Source organism: Laetiporus sulphureus (assembly GCF_001632365.1).
Source record: "Laetiporus sulphureus 93-53 unplaced genomic scaffold LAESUscaffold_53, whole genome shotgun sequence".
Classification (NCBI taxonomy): domain Eukaryota; kingdom Fungi; phylum Basidiomycota; class Agaricomycetes; order Polyporales; family Laetiporaceae; genus Laetiporus; species Laetiporus sulphureus.
Window position 1 is genome coordinate 18,770 of NW_024468562.1, and position 22,098 is coordinate 40,867.

Below are 22,098 nucleotides of genomic sequence, written 5' to 3' on the forward strand. Positions count from 1 at the left end.
CGGCCTGGCTTTGGTACGCTGGGCAGACCGCAGCTGCTGCGGGCGAATTTCAAGGCTGTCAGGACGACAAAGAAGACGCTTTTCGATTACGAGGTGGTTATCGAACCCAAGGGAAAAGCCGCCCGCGCCGATCGTAAGGCCCGTATTATGCAGCTCTTGGAGGAGCACCCGGAATATAGACCGCATGTGGGCTACGTTGCTCACGACCAGGCCCAAAGGCTCATATCTGCAGCGAAGTTGCCTCAGCCGCTATCTATGCAGGTCCAATACAGGGAAGAAGGAGAGAATACAGCCCGAGATAATGCCATGATATTCACTGTCGACATCAAATTCAAGCGCGAGCTCGACATGGCTCCCTTGGACAAGTAAGTTTGACGCCAGACTTCACGGACCATACTCATCATGTTCGATGACAGCTACATGAGTGGCCGTCCTGAATCAGAGACTTATGATACACTTCCACTCGTCTCCGCTTTGAATCTGGTCCTGCAGCAACATGCACAAAGGAATGGGTTCCGCGTCGGGAAGAACCGTTACTTCTTCCGGGCTTCCTCCGAACGGCAGGCGCTCAGTCTCGGTGTCGAAGCCTGGAGAGGGTTTTTCATCTCCGTTCGCCCTATGTATAAGCAACTTATGGTCAACGTGAACGTCTGCATGACTGCGTTCTATACACCGGGCAATCTCGCCGTAGCGATGGAAGAGTTCCAGCGCAACACTGGCGGTGGTATGCCGAGAGCGTTCGCAGAGAAGCTGAGAGTTGCGACCACTCATCTCGGATACGCGAGAAAGAAAGCCATCTTGCGCATCACGAACCAAACTCCTAAACAGGCTCGCTTTGACTGCCAGGAACTCGGAGGAATGGTTACTGTCGAAGAGTATTTCAAGCGCAGTAAGTATATCTGCCACCTTGCGCGTAACTCGTTGCTGAAGATGTTTTAGAGTACAAAATTACACTTCGCCATCCCAATCTACCCGTTGTTGACATCGGCAGCAAGCAAAAGCCGAATCTGATACCACCTGAGCTTTGCGAGATCTTCCCAGGTCAGGCTTATCGGGGTAAACTCAGTCCCACGGAGACGGCTGAGATGATAAAATATGCGTGCAACCCGCCAATCGTTAATGCTATGTCAATCCGTGACCAAGGCATGCCTGACCTTGGTCTGAACCCAGCGTCCAATACGCTCAATGGGTTCGAAGTGTCGGTATCCACCGAGATGACTGTCATCCCGAGTCGCGTCCTCCCACCGCCGGCTATCACCTACCAGACGGGCAGGCCCAGTCCTCGCGACGGCAGCTGGAACATCTTGAATGTGAAGTTTCATGTCGGCGGAAACATGTCGAACTGGGCGGTATTGTTAGTTCAGGAGGGTCGCCGCGACGAGTTCAGCGGCACGAACGATCCGGATCTTATGCCTTTCCTCCGCACATTCTCGGAGAAATGTAGATCGAGTGGCATGAATGTCGGCCAAGGCCCTCCGAAGGTCATGGCTACTGGGAAACTGCCTCCGCCTAACCGTGATTCCAATAGGCGGCAGGCACTGGAGCAGATTCGCCAGACGCTGATCAGCAACTTGGACCGCAACAAGAAACCAAGCTTCATCCTCGTTCTCTTGTCTGGCGTTGATAATTTTATTTATCCTGGGATTAAGCGGCTTGGCGACGTGGACATGGGCCTACATACAGTGCACATGCTCCTCAATAAGGCTCGCGGTGATCCCAGGAGACCGAATCCCGGCAAGCAAGATCAGTATTTCTCGAACGTTGCTCTGAAAGTGAATATCAAGCTAGGCGGCATAAATCACAAGCTGGATCAGAATGCGATGAGCTGGTTGACGAAGTCAAAAACGATGGTTGTCGGTATCGACGTGACTCACCCAGGACCGTCAAGCGCTAAGGGAACGCCCTCGATCGCTGCTGTTGTCGCCAGCATCGACAATAACTTCGTTCACTATCCTGCAAGCCTCTCACCTCAGAAACCAGATTGGAATAGGGACGCCAAGGAGGTATGCCCTGCCATCACTTTACCTCACAGTGCTAACATGCTCGTTACTAGATGGTGGAGAATCTCTCCGCGATGATGATTGAGCGTCTGCAACTTTGGCAGAAGAAGAATAAGTCCCTCCCGGACCGCGTTATCATCTTCCGCGACGGTGTTTCAGAGGCTCGTGTTTCTCATATGCCAGCGACAGTCAGCCTGATTCTGACCTTGATGAAACATAGGGCCAATATGATCTCGTCATTCAAGAGGAATTGCCACGGATTCTGGATGCATTTAAACGTGTTTCTCCTTCATATCGACCCAAACTCACTATAACGATCTGTGGGAAACGTCATCATGCTAGATTTTTCCCCACGGACAAGAAGGACGCGTCGAAGAATGGTAACACGCTTCCCGGTACGGTCGTCGATAAGGGGATCACGGACGTGTACGGTTTTGATTGGTATCTGCAGGTGCGTTCACGCCGTTCTGATCAGCATAAGCAGGAGTTGCTTATATGCACGTTACAGGCACACTCAGGACTACAGGGCCACGTTCGACCTACGCACTACTACGTTGTCTACGACGATTCCCAGTTCAGTGCGGACACTTTACAGCAGGGCACTCACACCGCCAGTTACCTCTACGCACGCGCCACCAAGGCCGTTAGTTTGGTTCCTCCCGCGTATTACGCTGACCTCGCATGCGAAAGGGCCAGGTATTATTTGAACACCCTACTCAATCTGGCCGACCAGCAGTCGTCGACAGGAGGGAGCACAAGTGGCCGGCTTTCCGATGAGGAGGAGAGACAGCGCAATTTCGATGAGGCGATCAAAATGTGGGGTAATGGAATCCATAGCGATCTCAAGGAGTCCATGTTCTACATTTGAACCTCACGCGCCGAGCGTGTCGGACGTGATTGCCTTGGATGCTGAGATTCCTGGCTGACGTTACAACAACATGTTTCTGTATTCATGTACAATATCGGGCTTTCGAGCCTCGTGCTTGGGTATGCATTAGCGTGGATGTGCTCATGAATCACGGGCATAGACCACTGACCGTTGATGGCTCTGGAGAACTCACTTATCACGACGACTCCGTTCACCTCAGATGTGTTTCATACCGTGTCACGACCCGGGCAGCGATGGTTCCCGGTTCTTGCTACGATAGCGAAAGGCTGAAAATGGAAATGCCGTAGAAGGCGTTGCGAAACACGCGCAACCAATATTGCAATCTGAAAATGTGGCAACACCGGACGTACGTTCAGAACGCGACTGGTCGGACCTCCCTTAATGATGATGTCGATGAACTAGTGGGATTTACGTGCATAAGAATGTCATTGCAAATGAACATTCCCACCACTTATCGTAGTGGGTTTTAAGTTATTGCCGTGAAGCTCAATGAGGAAAAATCCACCAGTGTTCAGGTACAAATTGATGCTTTCTTTGCTAGCAGCCTTCTGCTCTCATACTGTGGTGATTTATTTATATTGTAAACTCACATGTTCTATGAAATATTCATGTAGCCACACTCAAATGATATATGTCCACTCTCGCTTCCATGAGCTCAATCAATACTGTCTGTCATATATTGCATTGCTTAACGAGTGCTTGTGGTACTACTGCAGGCCCATCCAATAAGCAGCTATACATGTTCTTGCATGCAATATCGAGCTGTCGATGATTCCGATGCCTCGTAGAGGGGGTACTGCAGGGTACCGCCGGAACGAACTGCCTTATGTGAATGACCGTGAGAGCTTAGATTGCCAATGCGCGACATCAGGCGACATCGTGGGCGCATGCCCCAACGGCAAGCTGTCTGTCCTTGTCGCCGACCGCTGTGGACACGGTATGCACCGCCTCCGCGGTCTCTCGACAAGCTGCTTGCGTTTCACCGCATATAACAGCGCCAGAGCCAATCTACCGCGTTCTCGTCCCATCACCAACGGCTCGAACAACGGAGGGCAGAATCGCGGCGGTGCCCGTAGCAAAGCTGGCGGTGGCGGTAATCGTGGAAGTCCACTTACTCCTGCAGGACGTGGGAGCCCTGTTCCAGGCCGTCGCGGGCAAGCCGCATCCCCAGGGATCACATCTACGGCCTCTATCGCTCCATCCATGACGGGATCTAGCGGCGGAGGCCGCGGAGGAGGAGGCTCTGGCTTCGCGGGGGGACGCGGACAAAGGGGCGCACCACGTGGAGGCGACTTCGGCCGCGGTGGGGGCGGCGGAGGTGGGCGCGGGGGCGGTCCTCCTCCTGGTGAAGTCTTCGAGGGAGCTGGGCCTGCGAAGGTCGACGATCGTCTGGCCACCATAGATCAGCTCATCACCGCATTTAAAAAGCTGCAAGCCCGCAATGAGATGCCTCGCCGGCCTGGCTTTGGTACGCTGGGCAGACCGCAGCTGCTGCGGGCGAATTTCTTCGCTTTGAAGACGACCAAGAAAACAATCTACGATTATCAGGTGGTCATTGAACCCGAGGTGCAAGCCCGGAGCGAAAATATGGCCCGTATTTTTCAGTCCTTGGAGGAACATCCTGAGTACAAACCGCATGCAGGTTACATCGCTCATGACCGGGCACAGAGACTCGTTTCCGCAGTAAAGTTGCCTCAGCCACTGTCTGTCCATGTGCGAATGGAGGAAGAAAAGAAGCAGGATGCTCGGGCTCATAGCAAGGGAGGAGAGAAACAAAATGCTCAGGTTCATAACAAGGAAGGAGGCAAAGATCATGCCCCTCAACAGAACCCGAGAGAATTCATCGTGAACATAAAGTTTCTGCGGGAGCTCGACATGACTCCATTAAATGAGTACGTTTGACGCCAGAACCTGCGCATCGTACTTATGTTCGTGGACAGGCACATGGATGGCCGTCCCGAATTGGAGAATCTCGACAAATCTCCCCTCGTCTCAGCATTGAATCTGGTCGTACAAGAACACGCTCAAAGGAATGGCATTCGCGTCGGGCAGCATGACATTCGCGTCGGGCACCGCTATTTCTTCAGAGGTTCATCCGATCACCAGGGCTTAAGTTCTGTCATTGAGGCCTGGAGAGGATTCTTCGTCTCCGTTCGCCCCATGTACAAGCAGCTCATGGTCAACGTGAACGTCTGTATGACCGCATTCTTTGTTCCGGGCAATCTCGCTACAGCGATGTCGAAGTTTTCGCACAAAGGCAAAGATCGTATGCGGATGGAGTTCGTACAGAGGGTGAAGGTGGCGACCGCTCATCTGGGATATACGAGGAAGAAATCCATCCTGCGTATCATGAGCGAACCACCCAGAAAGCTCAGCTTCGAGTGCGAGGAGCTCGGGGGAGAGGTCACCGTTGAAGACTATTTCAAGCGCAGTGAGTCCGTTCCCTGCTTTGTGAAATGGCAGCAATTGCTGAGATTGCCACAGAGTATAACATCAAACTTCTCTATCCTGATCTGCCCGCGGTCGACATTGGTAGCAAGGAGAAACCAAACTTGATCCCGCCTGAGCTCTGCGAGATCTACGAGGGTCAGCCTGTCCGGGGCAAGCTCAGCGTTACAGACACGGCTGAGATGATCAAGTATGCGTGTAACCCTCCAATCGTCAATGCGCATGCCATCCGTGACCAAGGCATGCCGAGTCTTGGCTTAAACCCCCCCGCTACTACTCTCAAAGCATTCGGGCTGTCGGTCTCTACCAATATGGTGGTCATACCGAGTCGCGTCCTCCCAACACCGGGTGTCGTCTACCAGACGGGCACGCGCAGCCCTCGTGATGGCAGCTGGAATCTTATGGATGTGAAGTTCCATAAGGGCGCGGATATGTCGAATTGGGCAGTGTTGTTGATCCACGGAGGTCGCCGCGACGAGTTTTTTGGACCGAAGGACCCAGAGCTGATGCCCTTCCTCAATAGGTTTGCAGATATGTGTAGGTCGAGTGGAATCAGTGTTGGTCGGAGCGCTCCAAGGATCATGGCTACTGAAAGATTGCCTCCGCCTGACCGAGACCCTCACAGGCGGCAAGCATTAGAGCAGATTCGCCAGACATTGGTCACGAACCTGGGTTCCAAGAAGAAGCCGAGCTTCATCCTCGTCCTCCTGTCCGGTCTCGACAATGACATCTATCCTGGGATCAAACGGCTCGGCGACGTCGATCTCGGCATACATACTGTACACATGCTTCTCGACAAGGCTCGCGGTGACCCTAGTAGGCCGAATAAACAAGATCGGTATTTCTCGAACGTCGCTCTTAAGGTAAACATCAAGCTCGGTGGCATCAATCACATGCTAGACCCGAAGGCGATGAGCTGGTTGACAAAGTCGAAAACGATGCTTGTCGGAATTGATGTGACACACCCGGGATCCACAAGCTCGAAGGGAACGCCCTCGATTGCCGCGGTTGTGGCTAGCGTTGACGACAAGTTCGTCCATTATCCTGCAAGTTACTCACTTCAGAAACCTGACTGGAATAAGGATGCGAAGGAGGTAAGTCGCAATATATTTAAGTGCTTCAAGGTCATGACATCCTGTACTTGAAGCTGGTAGAGAATCTCTCAAAGATGATGGTCGAGCGTCTCGAACTCTGGCGAAAGAGGAATGGCTCGCTTCCAGATCGCATCATTATCTTCCGTGATGGCGTTTCAGATGTTCGTGACATTCTCGTACCATAGCTTCTAACGGTCTGCTCGTGATCTAATATAACCGTAGAGTCAATATCGTCTTGTCATTCAAGAGGAACTGCCGCGGATTCTGGACGCGTTCAAACGTGTTTCTCCGCGCACCACGTACCGACCCAAACTCACCATTACCATCTGCGGCAAGCGCCATAACGCTAGGTTCTTCCCAACGGATCTGAAGGACGCGTCGAAGAACGGCAACCCGCTGCCTGGTACGGTCATCGACAAAGGAATCACGGACATCTATGGTTTCGACTACTATCTACAGGTGCACTCGCAGCCTCTTCTATCCGGTAGGAATGAGCAGAATTTACTCAAGATCACATTGTTAGGCGCACTCGGGACTGCAGGGTCACGCTCGGCCCACGCACTACTACGTCGTCTACGATGACTCCCACTTCAGCGCGGATGTGCTGCAGCAAGGCACTCACACTGCCAGTTACCACTACGCGCGTGCCACCACGGCCGTCAGCTTGGTCCCTCCCGCGTACTATGCTGAGCTCGCATGCGAAAGGTCGAGGTGTTATCTGAACAATGTACTCAATCCGGTCAACGAGCAGCCGGCGGCAGGAGAGAAGAAGCCCGGCCGGATCACCGAAGAGAAGGAGAGACAGCGTAACTTCGATGAAGCGGTCAAGATCTGGGGCAATGGAATCCATGACGATATCAAGGAGTCGATGTTTTATATCTGAGTTTTGGATGTTGAGCATGTACAACAAGGTGTGCTTGTATACTGATTTGTTTTGACTGCTTTCATGCATAGCATGTCGGATTTTTTTGTGCGCCTGCAAAGGAGCATGCTTAGATATGTACTGCTACTACGGATGTACTCATAGATTGTGGTCCATGGGACCAAAGAATGGAACTAGCCTCTCTTCTCATGTGGCCTATCTCACGGCATCACGTTGGAGGAGCTGAGATGATATTGTTACTGGCGGTTGCAAAGGCGAACTCATACGGACGTAGAGAGAGGGAAGATCCATTTGTGCACTCCGCATCCGACCAAACGTGAGCACTCGTAACTCGCTCCAAACGGCCCACACCAGAACGCAGGCGAGCCCATGATGCAAATACAGCGAAATCATCATCGTTTGTTTGGGCTGTTGCCTCTTTTTGTCGCTCGGAAACATTGCATGATGCCACATATAATTACAACACGGGCCCTACAACTCCTTCTTTGACGATTTGGACTCGTCGACTTTGAAGGCCTCCAACGCTCTTAGCCGTTCGCCCAGTGTAGGGTGGGAATGATGATACGCAGAGAATCTGGCAATGCAATCAATACAAAAAGATCTGAAGGGAAGGAAATAAACACTGACAGCCAGTCCACCCACACCGTGGACAGATTCTCCTGGTGCAGCGTGATCAACGCGCGACCGAGTCGGTCGCCCATGTCGGCCATCTCCTCGACTTTGAGCATCCCACGCAGCTTGCACGCAAAATTGTCCGCCTGATACTCGAAGCGCCTGCTCAACGCGTTCATGGCCACACCTACAACGGCCTCGAACGGGGCGACGATCATCTGTACTCACCAGACAATCAGCGAAGAATGTTTTACACGGGCGGTCATCACGTACCTGGAAGAGGAGGAAAGCAACGATCGTCGGCGGGTGCGTGGCGACGTCTGCCGGAAAGTCGAACGCGCGCAGCACAGCGGGCGCGTGCAGGAATGCAGGGAAAATCCCAAGGATGGTGAATATGTGAGCCTGCGAGATGAGTAGCAGCTTCGTCGGGTGCATGTGATACCAGTGGCCAAGTTCGTGCGCTGCGACACGTTTTTGAGACAATGAGCGAGTGGCGTAGGATGAAGAAGGACAGACGTACCGAGAACGGCTTCAACCTCATCAGCCTTGCTCTGCTTGATAAGCGTATCGAAGATCACGATATGCTTGCTCTGTTGTGATATATGAGCACGGAATAGTAAAGTGAACGCCTTTACGCACCCAAGGAAGCCCGTAGAAATACGCATTACTGTGCGAACTGCGCTTTGATCCGTCGATCTCGTATAGATGAGTGAGCGGGAACTTCAGCCGAGATGCAAGTGCCTCAATGCGCGTACGAAGCTCGCCCTCAGCGAGCGGAGAGAGCTTGTTGAATAGAGGCTGAATGACCGTGGGATACAGGACTACCATGACCAGCTGGAAGGCTAGCCTTAAATAATGATCGATTTAGCGCACATGACCCGAGGAGCGTCCTCAAATATCTCACAGGAAAGCCATGAGCCAAGGAACAAAACGGTCTCCGGCCCATTTGAAGATATACAGGAAAGCAGCCAGGAAGGGCGGAACAAGCACCAGGCCGACTGCATAGCCCTTTAGCAGGTCCATAACAAAGAGCACCGGTGTAGTCTTGTTGAATCCGTGCTTCTCCTCGAGAACGAACGTCCGGTAGACTGATAGAGGCAATGACGGGATGACCGATACTAAGAAGAGCACGATCACGTATGCAATGGATTGAAGGATCTAGGAAAGCGCCATGCTGGTTAGCAATGTAGAACTCAAATGCGAAGTGAAGGATTTGACACAAAATGCAGGGAGGGGGGGTAGTCGTGTGGCTTTGAGTCCATGGTTCACAGAAGACGTTGAAAATGCCATCCTTTAGATGATCGTTCACGACCTCGCAAAGGCAATCACAATGGTAGCGAGGCTGAAAGTGGACGGAACGCAAGACATCTTATACATTCTTCATTTGATATAAATTGTGAAAAATTAACGATACACATTCGAGTGCGACGTCGCACTGAAATCTACACTCTGTTGCACTCACCTCATATTCCGGTCCGTAACCAAGTATACCGATGGATCGTCCAGCGACACTCCATGCCCACGCATAGACTCCATACTGTACCAGCAAGGAATCCAGTGTCTGCTTGAAGAAACCTTCAAAGAGCGAGAACTTTGCTTTGTCTCTTCCATACGCCTGGGACTTCGCGAATACCTCGTCCGTGAAGTGTGCCGCCAGAACTGGAGGAGGAGCTGTCTTGGAATAGAGCGGATATTGGCGTAGTCTAATAACATAGCTGGTTTCTAATAGAACTTTTGAGAAACAGCCCGACCTACGTGAGATAGGACTCAAACAAGCAAACCAGCCAGGATGATACCTGCACATAGGTCTTCCAGTCAATGGGCTCTACTGCCACAAAAGCGAGATGTTTTTGCAGCACATCTAGCTGAGTATGTAGGAAATCCATCTAGAATCTCTGTAGCAAGCTTTTTGCAAGAAGTAGAATTGGGCAACGTCGAAGAGTTGGGCACGAAACGAGTGCCGTAGTTGGAGGCGAGGCGAGGAGAGTTCGGGAGTTACCCACGACTTCGTTCACACGGGTGGTCACGTCACAGTGTTTTTAAAGTATCCATTTATATACAATTTATATTGACAAAAATGTGACAGGCGTATGATATACGGTCACTCTGACCACTAGTGACTTGCAGGTGGTGTTTTGTTCTCTTCACACCGCATTCGGAGGCTCATTTGTCGCTGGGAACGCCAAGGGATGTCAGGCGAGGTCGACCGATGCATTATAAAGTTGTGCTCCAGGATGACTTCCGCTATCATGATGAAGCGGACACGATCCAGCAAGGCATTGTTCTGACACACTGCTAGTTGCCTATACGCGCGCGCAAATCAAGCTGCCAGTATGGGCCCCGCTGCGTACTATGCGTACTACCTGGCATGCAGGAGAGATAGGTGTTATTTGAAGTCAACGGACTATAAGGAACCGTTCTCGAGCAGCAGCGTGCATATTCGAAGACGAAGATGGGCATGTTGAGAATGCAAGAGCTTATGAACAGGCCGTGAGCGTTTGGGGCAGAGACGTGCACTCCAACTGGAAAGGCTCAATATTCTACATATAGCGGCTCTGCATCATAACACCGTTTTTATCCGCTGATTAAGAAGGTGAAACGTCTGCTTCTGCACGAATGAATAGCGTTCAAGCGAGCGTCGAGTACAGCAAGGACTCCAGAACATGTATCATACCGAAATCAACCGTTCGCAGCTCTTTGCCGCTCTTCCGCCCATTGTTTCGCTCGAGCGCGCCTAGCTCTTTGCAGCTCCGTGAGGTCTGCTGACTGAGTCTCTTCATGAGCACTCTCCGGCTGCCCAGCAATACGGGCCGCTTGATGATCTCCTTCGTTTCTCCTCGCGATCTGTTCCCTCGGTTCATCCACCGAAGTGGTCCCACTATGGGACTCGGCATCGGCCTCATCGTCGCTGTCCCCATAGCCGCCTAGTCCGGGAAGAGCTACGGACGACTGCGCTTGCTCTGCTCTCTGCTTCTCCTGTTCACTATCAAGGCGTGCGCGTCCTTTGATGACCTCCCACGCGCGGGACCATCGGCCCCTCAGAAATGCAAAGCGGCGATCTGCTCCATGATTTGCCAATATACGCATCTCTAGCTGTGCAGGATTCGGCGAGCTCAGAATGTGCGCGGCTGTACGCCTCATGAGCTGTCTCTGTGTGTCGTCCGGCTACCTCGCATATCAGCAATCGCGTGGATAGACAACCAATATCGCACGGACCTCTTCATCGCTGCCGCCCCATCTCTCCTCATCCGCACCTGCCTCATGGTCCTCACCTCCTTCTGATCGTAAAGCGTTCAATCGTTCTTCTCTATTCCTTTCTATCAACCGTCTCCGCTTGTCGCGGCGATAATCTTCCACTTCTTGGGCGTCAAAGAAGAAGGTATCCTCAGTGTCGGATGGGAGGTCAGACCAGCTCCCCGGAGAGTCAGGTTCATTTACTGATGCCTGTGAAGGCACTAAGCGAAGATGATCCAACAGGAGACGCGCATCATATCTGTATTAAATGGCATTAGTCCGTTACCCAAAGCCAGTGATTGAATGAGAAGTTCCTAATCACGGCTCATAAACTCATAGACGACTCATCCGTGCTCACACAACGCGGGTTTGCGTCAGGCCCTTCGGTATTCCAACAATCCATGTTGATCCTTTGCCAAAAAATAGCCTACCTGTCCACCCATAGACCATTCTCTTCTTCAACGTTCTTGCTATCACTCTTCAACGCATAATTGCGAAGCTGCGCATGGTCCTCGTCAAATGGGGCAGGTTCAGTTTCGCCACTCTTCCACTTGATTAGGCCACCGCCAACGCGCATCCGCTGCTTCCCGTCCTCTTCATAGTAGTCGACTTCAAGAGATGTCGCAGCAGCTGCAGCTTGCGGTCCTCGCACCACATCAGCTTCGTGTGCCTGGATGTATAAAGCTGGATCTTTCGTAGGAAAGGTAGTGCCCTCCGCATCTTCGCTAATCTCGCCTTGATGACGGATGTTGTGCGACCTGTATTTTCGTTTTCGCGACTTCGCATACATGAAGACTAAGGTCGGTACACGAAGTCGTGGCTGAGACTACCGCCAATCCAAGTGCCAGATGCTGTAAGGGGCAAGAACCAAGGTTTGCATAATATGGCCATTGATGTTTTATTTTACGTAGCCGCTGACTTATCATTTTGCCTGATGTGCGGAAATTACTCACGCCACAACGTGTCTTCCAACGACCAACGGCTCACAGCGACGTACGGTGCTCGACGAGGGTGGAGGGTAGTCTTACACCTGTAAATAGACTAGACGATAGTAGACAGCAAAGATGTCGAGCGCAGCCGAGTTGAAGTCGCTAGTCAAAGCCCTGCATGGCACCTCGAATGACGAGGTATGTCCATCAGTAATCCTTCCCTATGGCCTCTCCGTCACCCCCATTTATTTTCGCTATGCTGACTTCGCCTTCTTTTCGGACGCTTCTCGCGTGCGACAGGAGACTATCACCATCCTGAAGACGCTGAAGGAGGAGGCGAAGATCACCGAGGCCACTCTCAGGGTAAGCTCCATTCGAGTGGCGCATGTCGCACACGCTGACGTCCTGGCAATCTTCGTACGTGCTCCAGGAGAGCAAAGTCGGGTTGGCCGTCGGAAAACTGCGTTCGCATTCCACGAAGGACGTCTCTGATCTTGCGAAGGAAATTGTCAAGAAATGGAAGACCGAGGTCGAGCGGGAAAAACAAAGCAGTGGAAGTAGCGGCAAAGCTGTTGCCAATGGCAAGCCATCCGGTATGTCTTCATTTGATGCACCTCTCTCCCCTTCCAACCAGTTCGTGTTTTTTGCATCTTTCTTCGTCCGGCTTTGGGACATTAGCATGGCCGATTGTCGTCAGCAGACGCCAGGAGAGGGGGCATATTCGTTTCTCCGACCCTCGTAGGCCAGCATGGATGGATGCAACTATGGGTTGCGGTATTCTCCATTGGAGAAAGGACTATGAATCTTACCTTGCCTCGCTCGTAGCGGGCGTGGTCGTAGGGATCATCACTACATCCGTGCGTCGGTGCCCCTCCTTGCTTCGTCTGATGTGGCGCGTTTGCGCCAAGAGTCGGATCGGGTTACACCCATGACTGGTTCTCTGAGGATCGTGCGGTCTCATTCATTCGCTGACTATTGATGGTCCTAGCTATGAGAAAAAGTTCCACGGCTTCGAGTACGGCTTCTGGAGCAAGCTCAGCAACGATATCTGCGGCACCATCCACACCCATGACGCCAACAGCCACTAGCGCAAGTGGAAAAGGCGATCTCCGCACGTCCAAAACAGACGGCGTGAAGACTGCTGTTACTGGTGATAAGACGCGAGACAAATGCATAGAGCTATTGTATGATGCTCTTGCATCGGATTCTGGCGCTCGTGAGTTGCATATGCTACTCATTTCTTGTAGACAATACTAATGTTATTCTTAGCAAGCGAGCTTATCATGTCCCGTGCCAAGGGCATCGAGCATACCGTCCTTGGAGAGTTCAACGGTACAACGGCAGCCTATAAGAGCAAGATCCGGTCGTTCTACGTCAATCTCAAGGACAAGAACAATCCTGGCCTGCGAGAGAGCATTGTCAGTGGCGACCTGCCCGTGCAGAGATTCTGTAAAATGACCAGCCAGGTGACGACAAGTCGGCATGGTCATGAGGCCTTGTCGTGCTCACTCGTTGTTATAACTAGGAAATGGCATCAGAAGAACGAAAGGCAGCAGACAGTAAAATCATGGAAGAGAACCTGTTCAAAGCGCTTGGAGCCGAGGAAGTGCAAGCAGAGACAGACGCATTCCAGTGTGGCCGCTGCAAGCAGGTTTGCCACTCAGTTTGGTTTCGAACCAATTCGTTCGCTCAGTGCTCCCGTTGCAGAGGAAATGCCGATACCGCCAAGCGCAGACCCGGAGTGCTGATGAACCGATGACTGTAAGTTCTTCGATTCTTGTTCACTATATGATTGGGTCGACTCAGTATCATCCGCAGACGTTTGTGACGTGCGTATTCACGCTGATCTGCCATTTTCTTCTTCTTTCTAACATGTTTAGAACAGTTGTACTGTGTGTAACAACAGGTATGCGTTTCGATCTGCTTGTGTCAGAAACAGCTCGCTCACTTTCGCGATGTGCAGATGGAAATTCTCTTAGATCACTGCGATCTCGGTTTTTACCATCCTTCCCGTGGTTTGGTTCGCGCTCTTCGTTAGGGCATCATCCTTGCAGACGGATGACCCCTTTTCCTTCTCTCAGGGAGATATTTCTCTGGCCTCGCATCATTCTCCCCCTGCTTACAACCTCCATATTCCGAGAGTGATCAGTTTTATGTGTGTACTCTCATAATGCATCTGAAAGCCCGTGATTGCGCACCTGTCAATATTGTAATTGTTGAGAAAGTGCGATCAGTAACAGTGTTGGTACGAATTAATACTCGGTCACTCTCGCGCGATGCCATTATTTTCTCTTGCTCTTTATCGTACAGTTCGATTACTATGGCGTCTTCGTTGAATATTGCCATTCTTCCCCTTCCTTGAATACCGGCCACTACATCTTATCGGCATTCCACGTTCACCATTACAAAGACGGCAGCAGTCCTTGGCGGCCTGTTTCTTATTATAACCCCATGTTCGCACCGTCGGCTTACCGCAACCTTCTACCAAGCCTGCCATGTCGGATGGTGTGATACCTGCCCCTGCCCACGACGAACGACGGCGACTGCTCGAAAACGCCGACTACGATGCGGAAGGTTCTGGTTCGGATGCAGAAATCGTTGTTGAGAAGAAGCGAAACTGGTGGGCGATAGGCTCGTACGCGGTCCTCACCGTGTTAGGAGGCGTTGCCCTTGGTCTCTTCATCAAGGGCTTCATTGACGCAAACGATGTTGAGGTATGTGCAATCTGTTGATGTTGTTCATATGCCGCTGACGATCTACTAATCCAGTTTGACCTCGGGAAGGCGCTGAAGAGTGCACTCGGAGGCGGTTTGAGTGGTGCTGCGGGTGCGTTCTACATAGTATATTGCCCTAGATCTGATGCCGACATCCACAATGCAGCTATGGTGCTGCAGGTGTTCACACTGATGCCACTACGCACTGTGATGAACTACCAGTACCGGTACGGCACCACGACCACACAAGCTATCAAGACCCTCTACGCAGATGGCGGATGGACGCGGTACTACCAGGGTCTCAGCGCCGCACTGATCCAAGGCCCAGTCTCGCGGTTCGGAGATACCGCTGCGAACGCAGGCATTCTCGCACTGCTGCAGAGCAACTCGTTCATGAAGCGTCTGCCCGCGCTGGCAAAGACGGTCTTCGCCTCGCTTGCGGCGGCGTGCTTCCGGATGATCCTCACGCCGGTAGATACGGTCAAGACGACGATGCAGACGGACGGCAAGGCAGGACTTGCCATCTTGAAGACAAGGGTGCGCCGAATGAGGCTCTGCAGGCGGCGCGGACTGATTCGTTCCTGCTGTAGATTAAGAAGTACGGCATCGGAAGCCTGTGGTACGGTGCTGTTGCTACTGCAGCGGCGACTTTCGTCGGTCACTATCCGGTGCGTTCTTTCCCTCCTCTTTGCTTATACGGAGCTGACATCGCTCGTAGTGGTTCGGAACGTATAACTATCTAGATGCGAATCTGCCGCAGCCGACGACGCTTGCAGAGAAACTGCTGCGACAGGCGTTCATCGGATTCTGCGCCTCCGTCATCTCCGACACAGTGTCAAATTCACTGCGGGTCGTCAAAACGTATCGCCAGGTGCATCAGTCTCGCGTCGCCTACCTCGAGGCGGCGCAGGCAGTCATTGCGCAGGATGGTCTCCGTGGACTGTTCGGGCGTGGGCTTAAGACACGCATCATCGCGAACGGTTTGCAGGGCCTCATGTTCTCCGTGCTGTGGAAACTCTTCTTGGATTTGTAAGTACCTCCCTTCTATTTTTGGGAATCCGTCTGACGGTTGCTGGCAGGTGGAATGAGAAGACGAAATGAACGAACGAGATCTAGTTCCTTGGTAATGATCATTATATTGGTTCTCATTATATCTCAATGGATGCTTTGTCGCGGACCGATGTATCACACTTCCGAGCTATCTCTGTCGGTAGCTAGTGAGCCACATCTGAAGTAGCGTTTGTTGAATTTGATTCCTTCTTTTGCTGTTTCAAAGTTCGTACATGCGTTCTGTGTTGCAGATGAGGCACAATCGGCCTTGACATAGTGCATGTATGAAACAGAAACATTTGTATACCTGAGGATAAACTAGACTACCGTCGGACGTCCTAGTAACCGCTGCGATGATGAAACATCGCTCCCGTTCGTATTGATTGTTGGGCGGTGGCCTGCTTGCAGTGGCAGCGAATTCAAGCCGAGTAAGCCGAGCCAGAACGAGTTGGATCAGTTGCTTCAACAATCATGTGAGCGGTTCGGTTCACGTACCATGAGTGATCGGAGCGCTTGGGCGCTTGAGCACTCGCGCATCTCGTGTCGAACGCCACCACTTCTTTGTAGCTCTCACTCTTGCAATCGTCTTCACAGTCGCAATTGCTACTCTCTGCTCACTGGATTACTTCATTGAGCTAATACCGACATCTCTTGATACCCATGTCAGCCTCCCTCCCACCGTTGAACCCTCTGCTAAAAGTGTGCGGAAAACGTACGCGAGATATCTTCTCGTCATGTCCGGACGACAGCATGCAGGATGAACCCAAAAGGTACGCGGTTTTGCTTGCACGTAATTTGAGGGATCTAAGTGTGTTTGTGCAGTGCGCGGATCCGACTGTCTGTGAAGATGAACGACGAATACAAAGACGTACGGGAGCTACCCGCACAGCTACTTGCACAGCAAGGCCCAGTAGGTCCTGCGCGGCCGAAGGAGCAGCGGAAGGCTATTACTGCTGGACGTGAGTGCTCTATCCACCAATGCAGGGAGTGTGTTATTGAACATTCAGCAGCCGCGACAGACACAGAGACAGGCCGCATGATTGCAATAATCGACAACAAGCCCAAACCACAGCCCTCGACGTTCACTTCCGCCAGCAATCTCTCAGAAGCGCTGCAGCTGCACAAAACAACACGAACGATCAAGCCCACTTACCATCCGCCATGGAAACTCATGCGTGTCATTTCTGGACATTTAGGGTGGGTGCGTAGTGTTGCGGTAGAGCCCGGCAACAAATGGTTCGCGACGGGGGCGGGAGACCGGGTGATAAAGATTTGGGATCTGGCATCTGGGGAGCTGAAGTTGTCGCTGACGGGGCACATCTCGACTGTGCGCGGGCTGGCGGTCTCCCCTCGGCATCCATACTTGTTCTCATGCGGCGAGGATAAGGTGAGTACGTGTCTGTCCCCTCTCTTGATATTTGATGCGAATGGCTCCTCGCATGTAGATGGTGAAATGCTGGGACTTGGAGGCGAACAAGGTGATCCGACACTACCACGGGCACCTCTCTGGTGTCTACGCACTGTCGCTACATCCTACACTTGACATCCTCGTGACATGCGGTCGTGACGCATCCGCGCGCGTCTGGGACATGCGCACAAAAGCACAAATCCATGTCCTCTCCGGTCACACTGCTACCGTCGCAGATGTCAAGTGCCAGGAGTCCGACCCACAGGTCATCACTGGAAGTATGGACTCCACAGTCAGGTACGTACTCTCTTCAGCCGTCACTTTGCTGTGGCTAAAACGGGCTTCAGATTATGGGACCTTGCCGCGGGGAAGACGATGGTCACGCTCACACACCACAAGAAATCAGTGCGCGCATTGGCCATCCATCCCACGGAATATTCCTTCGCATCTGCATCTGCCGGCGGCAACAACATCAAGAAATGGAAATGTCCCGAAGGTGCATTTGTCTTCAACTTCAGTGGCCACAACGCTATCATCAACACACTGTCCGTCAACTCGGAAGGCGTGTTCTTCTCTGGCGGTACTTACACTCCTCTATCGGTTATGAATTACTTTCTGACGCTGTCGTTGGCATTGCAGGCGACAATGGCACTCTCACGTTGTGGGATTACAATACTGGCACTGCATTCCAGACCCTCGATGATATCCCACAACCCGGTTCCCTGGAGGCAGAGGCAGGCGTGTTCTGCTCGACATTCGATATGACAGGAACCCGTCTGATTACGGGCGGAGCGGACAAGACCATCAAGGTATGCTCCAGACCGTCAGCCGTCTACTATGAATGCTGAATTTCGTCGTGCAGGTTTACGCTGAACAGTCACAATAGACGGCTCGTTTGTTTGTACTGTACGGATTGTATTCTTTCTGTAATTACTAATCCTCGCTGCTGGGATAATGTCGTCTACCTGTTTAGAAGGAGACCTCAGAGCATGGTGTGCCAGCTCATATAACAAAGTGCTAAGCAAGATGAACCATAAATATTCATTATCCGCATGCCCGATGACTGATACAAACAGTACAAGACTTCCAAACAACAACAAGGACAGCTCACCGCTCGCCAGGATACACATACCTCTTCGCATCCTCCCTTCCTTGCTCTACGTTGACACTCGTCAATATGGGCACTGCCAGCCACACCATAGCCACTAAGAAGAAGAACGCGTAGCGTATATTGCCGGACGTATCTGCGATAAGTCCTACTACCAGAGGACCCACGAAGGAGCTCGACTATTGCACGCGACCGAGGCGAGATCAGTTGAGAGTCAAGACGTAGAATTGATGACGATGTCAATATACCTTGTCTGTGATAGAAAAAAGGCCATACCTACGCAGGAAAAACCGCATGAGAATGATGCCGGAGCGCAATGACTGGAACACCTACCATCGAGCCTCTTCGCCAAGAGGTATGAGTTCCGCATAGAAGGCGCGTGCATACCCCTGGAACGCTCCATATACTGAGCCCTGCGACGCGATAGCGGTCAGCTGCAGGAACGGTGCTTACCAACAACACAGTCTACTCACGAAATACACCGCGAGCACATACATCTCTCCCCACGTTGTCAGCCCGCCCACGCGTGCGCCATGCTGAAACACCGGCAGAAACCCGAGGCACCCGTACGCAGGGATGAGCGATGCCATCACCACAAGCAGGACGAGCACGCGCAGATTCGTCCAGCCCATGCGCCGCTGCAGTGCGGGCCATACGAGTGAGCCGAGAATGCCCGCGCTCGGCGTGAGCACGCCGATGAGGATGAGCGCGGACGGTGACATGTGCAGCGTCGTCTTACCGAACAGCAGCGCGGTCGACGTGATCGTTGTGAAACCTGAGGGAGATCAGTAGGCTATATGCGGGTGGCGGGCGGCATGCGCACCATCAGAGAGTAGAAACCATGCGGCGAGGTAGATGAACGTGTTCTTGAGCCGCTTGATCTCTCTCCAGCGCAACATCCCTCCAAGCCTTTTCCACGCCTTTCCTATTTCCGCCCACATACTCCACTTGATGCGGCCCTCTCCCCCTTCCTCACCCTCTTCACCATCCAATACTGCAGCAGACGCCCCAGGAAGCCACAGCGCAGCAGGTAGAGAAAATAGCGCCCACCAGATCCCACTGAGGCCTACCGCGAGGCGCAGCGCGAACGTCGACCCTCCGAGCTTCGTCACCGGCACAAGCGCAAGCAGCAGCATCGTGATGCCTGCTGCATAGCCGAGGGCGATGCCCTGTGAGGATATGCGCGCCGTCGCGCTCGATAGTGCGATATCGTGAGCGAGCTTCGCCGCAAGGGCTTCCGCGCTGACCTGGAACACGCCGGGCTCCTGTAAGAGCGGCGCCTCGGCAGCGTCGTCCAAGGATGACAAGCGTTCGTGCTCGTGAAGGCTACCAGCTTCGCTGAGGTGGGAGAATGCGGCATGGGCGGTGACGACTTCGCGCGTGCCGCGCGCGAGGGAGGGAAGGTATGCGTTCAGCGCGACGATGGAGGCGCCGAACCCAACGTTGGCGCAAACTGCGAGCGGGGCGACGAGCAGCCAAACGGGGGAGGACGAGGGGAGGGCGAGGAAGAGAATGGCAGAAAGTGAGCCGAGGGATGCGAAGCCCAGGAGGAGCCGCTTGCGATGAGGCGCTAGGTACCGGTAGGGTTTAGGTGGGACAGGCTGGTGGATGGCGTATTTTACATACGATGGTCAGCAATTCCACCCATGGAGATGACGGTGATGGCTTGTAGGGCGACAGAGATAGAATAGACATACAGACTGGACATATACCGTGATTCCGGTGAACAACAAAAGACGCATACATAGACAGAGGAGGCGTACCTAAAGCTGGCGCTGTCGATCCAGAGCCAGCCAAGCTTCACTAGGCATCGTGAATCTGCCTCGGGGTCTGTGTTTGTCGTTGGAGTCGATTTGACTGCTGTGCAGGGCTCGGTGAGGCCTGGCGCCACAAAGCCATTGTCTCTGCAGTCAACGAACGGATGTCAACATAACGCTCAAAGACCGTCCGAAATGAGCTAGTAACGTCTCAAAGACGAAATACAGGAATGCGGCAATACCAACGCGCAATGGAGCATCCAATGCAACGTGAAAAAAGGAATGAAAACTCTCACCTAGCGAACTGTTCCAGACATATCGGCAGGAACAGCGTCAGCGACACAATCACAAACACTTCGCTTCGCAATGTCCCATTCCATCGCAATCGCCCCATACCCACAACATAAGCACACCACAAGGCAGGGCTTCCGGTCAGACTATGCGCATGCAGAGAGACCATGAATGACTGCTCACCTGGCGAATGCGTAGCTCAGCCATCCGCGCAGCTGCTGCTTGTGCTGGCGGTGGTCATAGTGGGCGGGCGTGTCGATACTTGTCATGAGTATATGCAGTGGCAACGTGCGGACTCGGAGTGGTCAAGTGGTCAGGGGAGAAGCATAGAAGTGAGTCTGAAGTGCAGTCCCTGTAGTCTCCCGTGTGCAGAAGAGTCGATTCCTTTGAGCCTCGACGGCTCCTAATATCCCTATCTGACAGCCACGGTTGGCTTCTGAGTTAAGTTCTCGCTGTCCCGCTGTTTCTGTTGTAGATGTAGTGAGAAGTCGGAGGAGGAGGCAAGCAAGTGCGTGGCTGCGTGCCGCCTGGGACTTCTCGATCCTCGCGTGTTTGTCGCAGCTACCTGCGCCTATTACGCTTGACGAACGTAAATATTTTTATGTCCTTTCAATGTTTCTTGGCCGAAAATCAACAGTGATCTCAAGAATGCGCAGACTGTATAGTAGCTAGAAAAAAACTGGATACAGGGTATATTGCAACATGTGTATTCCCGAATCAATAACGCAGAGAACACCGGCATAGACATCAAAAGTGATACGCGGGTCGGCGACGCTGCCGGGATAGAGGCGCAAGAGCAGCACCGCCCATCTACCCACCGTGGTCACTGAATGCATGACCCATGAGCGAAAATGAATGGACGTACCTGAGGCAAATGCGCATCGATCACATCGCCGTCCTCCATATCCAGCTAATGAAACCTCGAGCATTAAGCACAGACATTTTCCTGCGGAGATTGACAAACGCACTTCCGCGGGGCACTGTTCGGGCCGTAGCCTTTGACCGTCGAACGTGTACTTCAATGTCCCTGGAAATGTCGATGAGCAACCGCAGCCCGCGTTCGGTCAGAACACAGCTCACCTGGCTCCCTGTTGAAGCGACTCTGCACGACGGACGACACAACGTATCAGCGATCCAGCATCCAGATCAGAAGTGTCCATCGCACACACCTCCGCTGCATCAAATATCTTCTTGAAAGGCATACCAGGCTTGACCTTGACGGTGCAGACTTGATTCGCATCCGTTAAACCTGCATCAAATTCTGCACTGACAGAGAATGCTACCTTGGCCATCAAAGTTGATGGTAATGTTAATCTTTGGCTTGAGGTCTTCGCCTTCCGGCGCTTCCATGATTGTTTGAGAGATAGTAAGGCATAGAATTTTGGTGGCGAGTCGCGCTGCATCACGCCTCGTGTGACCGACGCGTCCTGCCACACTAAGTTACAACCCTTTCGTCACGTGCCACGTCCTCATCGTAAGGTCCAAACTATGGTGCAGATTCCGATAGTCAAGAAGGCCCATGTACAAGAATATCGTTGTAGAACTCCACCAGAATCTGCGCCATGAGTCGGTCGTTCTCGCAGTGCGCACGTAGGGTTCGCATCACATGACATGCATTAAGTATAAGGCGCTTATCCTATCTTGATTGGAGTCAAGCGTTTCTTGCTCTGCTCTGCTCTCA

The 22,098-nt window shown here is 52.5% G+C and overlaps 9 protein-coding genes across 9 annotated transcripts in view; 5 read left to right on the forward strand and 4 right to left on the reverse strand.

Moving 5' to 3' along the window:
* LAESUDRAFT_730635 (argonaute-like protein) overlaps positions 1–3,054 on the forward strand; it is a 3,696-nt gene extending 642 nt beyond the window's left edge. The window contains exons 2-7 of the mRNA XM_040909879.1: positions 34–365; positions 417–889; positions 940–2,003; positions 2,054–2,167; positions 2,221–2,451; positions 2,509–3,054. Coding sequence (XP_040759678.1) covers positions 34–365; positions 417–889; positions 940–2,003; positions 2,054–2,167; positions 2,221–2,451; positions 2,509–2,868 — 2,574 coding nt within the window. The 3' untranslated portion in view covers positions 2,869–3,054. The remainder of the gene's footprint in view (positions 1–33; positions 366–416; positions 890–939; positions 2,004–2,053; positions 2,168–2,220; positions 2,452–2,508) is intronic.
* A 612-nt stretch (positions 3,055–3,666) lies between these two features.
* LAESUDRAFT_815553 (Piwi-domain-containing protein) lies at positions 3,667–7,511 on the forward strand (the record flags this gene model as incomplete). Its single annotated transcript, XM_040914701.1, has 6 exons — positions 3,667–4,781; positions 4,830–5,320; positions 5,374–6,431; positions 6,485–6,592; positions 6,654–6,890; positions 6,955–7,511. 6 exons carry the CDS (start codon positions 3,667–3,669, stop codon positions 7,312–7,314), a joined length of 3,369 nt encoding a protein of 1,122 aa, XP_040759679.1. The 3' UTR covers positions 7,315–7,511.
* An 82-nt stretch (positions 7,512–7,593) lies between these two features.
* Positions 7,594–9,903, reverse strand: LAESUDRAFT_730636 (uncharacterized protein). Its single transcript, XM_040909880.1, is given in 9 exon segments — positions 7,594–7,888; positions 7,942–8,144; positions 8,200–8,387; positions 8,447–8,516; positions 8,566–8,773; positions 8,831–9,084; positions 9,389–9,644; positions 9,657–9,659; positions 9,694–9,903. 9 exon segments carry the CDS (start codon positions 9,810–9,812, stop codon positions 7,786–7,788), a joined length of 1,404 nt encoding a protein of 467 aa, XP_040759680.1. The 5' UTR covers positions 9,813–9,903; the 3' UTR covers positions 7,594–7,785.
* Positions 9,904–10,132: 229 nt separating this feature from the next.
* On the reverse strand, positions 10,133–12,022 carry LAESUDRAFT_730638 (uncharacterized protein). The gene is made up of 3 exons (XM_040909881.1): positions 11,592–12,022; positions 11,143–11,419; positions 10,133–11,091 (listed from the first exon to the last, which is right to left on the reverse strand). Exons 1-3 carry the CDS (start codon positions 11,948–11,950, stop codon positions 10,606–10,608), a joined length of 1,122 nt encoding a protein of 373 aa, XP_040759681.1. The 5' UTR covers positions 11,951–12,022; the 3' UTR covers positions 10,133–10,605.
* A 202-nt stretch (positions 12,023–12,224) lies between these two features.
* Positions 12,225–14,068, forward strand: LAESUDRAFT_763219 (transcription elongation factor; the record flags this gene model as incomplete). The annotated part of the gene is made up of 10 exons (XM_040913227.1): positions 12,225–12,287; positions 12,390–12,452; positions 12,520–12,682; positions 13,078–13,305; positions 13,359–13,555; positions 13,615–13,740; positions 13,797–13,850; positions 13,908–13,918; positions 13,975–13,995; positions 14,053–14,068. The coding sequence occupies 10 exons, from the start codon at positions 12,225–12,227 to the stop codon at positions 14,066–14,068; spliced, it is 942 nt and encodes a 313-aa protein (XP_040759682.1).
* Positions 14,069–14,584: 516 nt separating this feature from the next.
* On the forward strand, positions 14,585–15,904 carry LAESUDRAFT_738932 (mitochondrial carrier; the record flags this gene model as incomplete). The annotated part of the gene is made up of 6 exons (XM_040910951.1): positions 14,585–14,803; positions 14,858–14,915; positions 14,970–15,340; positions 15,394–15,471; positions 15,522–15,832; positions 15,883–15,904. 6 exons carry the CDS (start codon positions 14,585–14,587, stop codon positions 15,902–15,904), a joined length of 1,059 nt encoding a protein of 352 aa, XP_040759683.1.
* Positions 15,905–16,390: 486 nt separating this feature from the next.
* On the forward strand, positions 16,391–18,313 carry LAESUDRAFT_815558 (WD40 repeat-like protein). Its single transcript, XM_040914702.1, has 7 exons — positions 16,391–16,623; positions 16,676–16,812; positions 16,864–17,240; positions 17,299–17,558; positions 17,609–17,841; positions 17,901–18,070; positions 18,124–18,313. Exons 1-7 carry the CDS (start codon positions 16,514–16,516, stop codon positions 18,145–18,147), a joined length of 1,311 nt encoding a protein of 436 aa, XP_040759684.1. The 5' UTR covers positions 16,391–16,513; the 3' UTR covers positions 18,148–18,313.
* Positions 18,314–18,368: 55 nt separating this feature from the next.
* On the reverse strand, positions 18,369–20,686 carry LAESUDRAFT_738934 (autophagy-type protein 22; the record flags this gene model as incomplete). The annotated part of the gene is made up of 9 exons (XM_040910952.1): positions 18,369–18,548; positions 18,618–18,645; positions 18,703–18,782; positions 18,843–19,144; positions 19,193–19,939; positions 19,996–20,069; positions 20,133–20,273; positions 20,423–20,485; positions 20,601–20,686. 9 exons carry the CDS (start codon positions 20,684–20,686, stop codon positions 18,369–18,371), a joined length of 1,701 nt encoding a protein of 566 aa, XP_040759685.1.
* A 341-nt stretch (positions 20,687–21,027) lies between these two features.
* On the reverse strand, positions 21,028–21,815 carry LAESUDRAFT_685951 (ubiquitin-like protein). Its single transcript, XM_040905909.1, has 6 exons — positions 21,701–21,815; positions 21,587–21,645; positions 21,498–21,519; positions 21,386–21,444; positions 21,283–21,327; positions 21,028–21,227 (listed from the first exon to the last, which is right to left on the reverse strand). The coding sequence occupies exons 1-6, from the start codon at positions 21,765–21,767 to the stop codon at positions 21,165–21,167; spliced, it is 315 nt and encodes a 104-aa protein (XP_040759686.1). The 5' UTR covers positions 21,768–21,815; the 3' UTR covers positions 21,028–21,164.
* Between the last annotated feature and the right edge of the window lie 283 nt (positions 21,816–22,098).

Excerpts from the sequence above, each read along its gene's own strand:
- LAESUDRAFT_815558 (XM_040914702.1), top strand. The coding sequence starts at position 16,514 with ATGTCAGCCTCCCTCCCACCGTTGAACCCTCTGCTAAAAGTGTGCGGA. Across the intron at positions 17,241-17,298 it reads TCTCATGCGGCGAGGATAAG|ATGGTGAAATGCTGGGACTT; the intron begins GTGAGTACGTGT and ends CCTCGCATGTAG. Across the intron at positions 17,842-17,900 it reads AGGCGTGTTCTTCTCTGGCG|GCGACAATGGCACTCTCACG; the intron begins GTACTTACACTC and ends TTGGCATTGCAG.
- LAESUDRAFT_730636 (XM_040909880.1), bottom strand. The coding sequence starts at position 9,812 with ATGGATTTCCTACATACTCAGCTAGATGTGCTGCAAAAACATCTCGCT. Across the intron at positions 9,085-9,388 it reads GTTACGGACCGGAATATGAG|ATCCTTCAATCCATTGCATA; the intron begins GTGAGTGCAACA and ends GCGCTTTCCTAG. Across the intron at positions 8,388-8,446 it reads TGAGGTTGAAGCCGTTCTCG|CGCACGAACTTGGCCACTGG; the intron begins GTACGTCTGTCC and ends AACGTGTCGCAG.
- LAESUDRAFT_730638 (XM_040909881.1), bottom strand. The coding sequence starts at position 11,950 with ATGTATGCGAAGTCGCGAAAACGAAAATACAGGTCGCACAACATCCGT. Across the intron at positions 11,420-11,591 it reads AATGGTCTATGGGTGGACAG|ATATGATGCGCGTCTCCTGT; the intron begins GTAGGCTATTTT and ends CATTTAATACAG. Across the intron at positions 11,092-11,142 it reads GGGGCGGCAGCGATGAAGAG|CCGGACGACACACAGAGACA; the intron begins GTCCGTGCGATA and ends TATGCGAGGTAG.
- LAESUDRAFT_685951 (XM_040905909.1), bottom strand. The coding sequence starts at position 21,767 with ATGGAAGCGCCGGAAGGCGAAGACCTCAAGCCAAAGATTAACATTACC. Across the intron at positions 21,328-21,385 it reads CCGAACAGTGCCCCGCGGAA|CTGGATATGGAGGACGGCGA; the intron begins GTGCGTTTGTCA and ends AGGTTTCATTAG. Across the intron at positions 21,228-21,282 it reads TCGATGCGCATTTGCCTCAG|ATGGGCGGTGCTGCTCTTGC; the intron begins GTACGTCCATTC and ends CACGGTGGGTAG.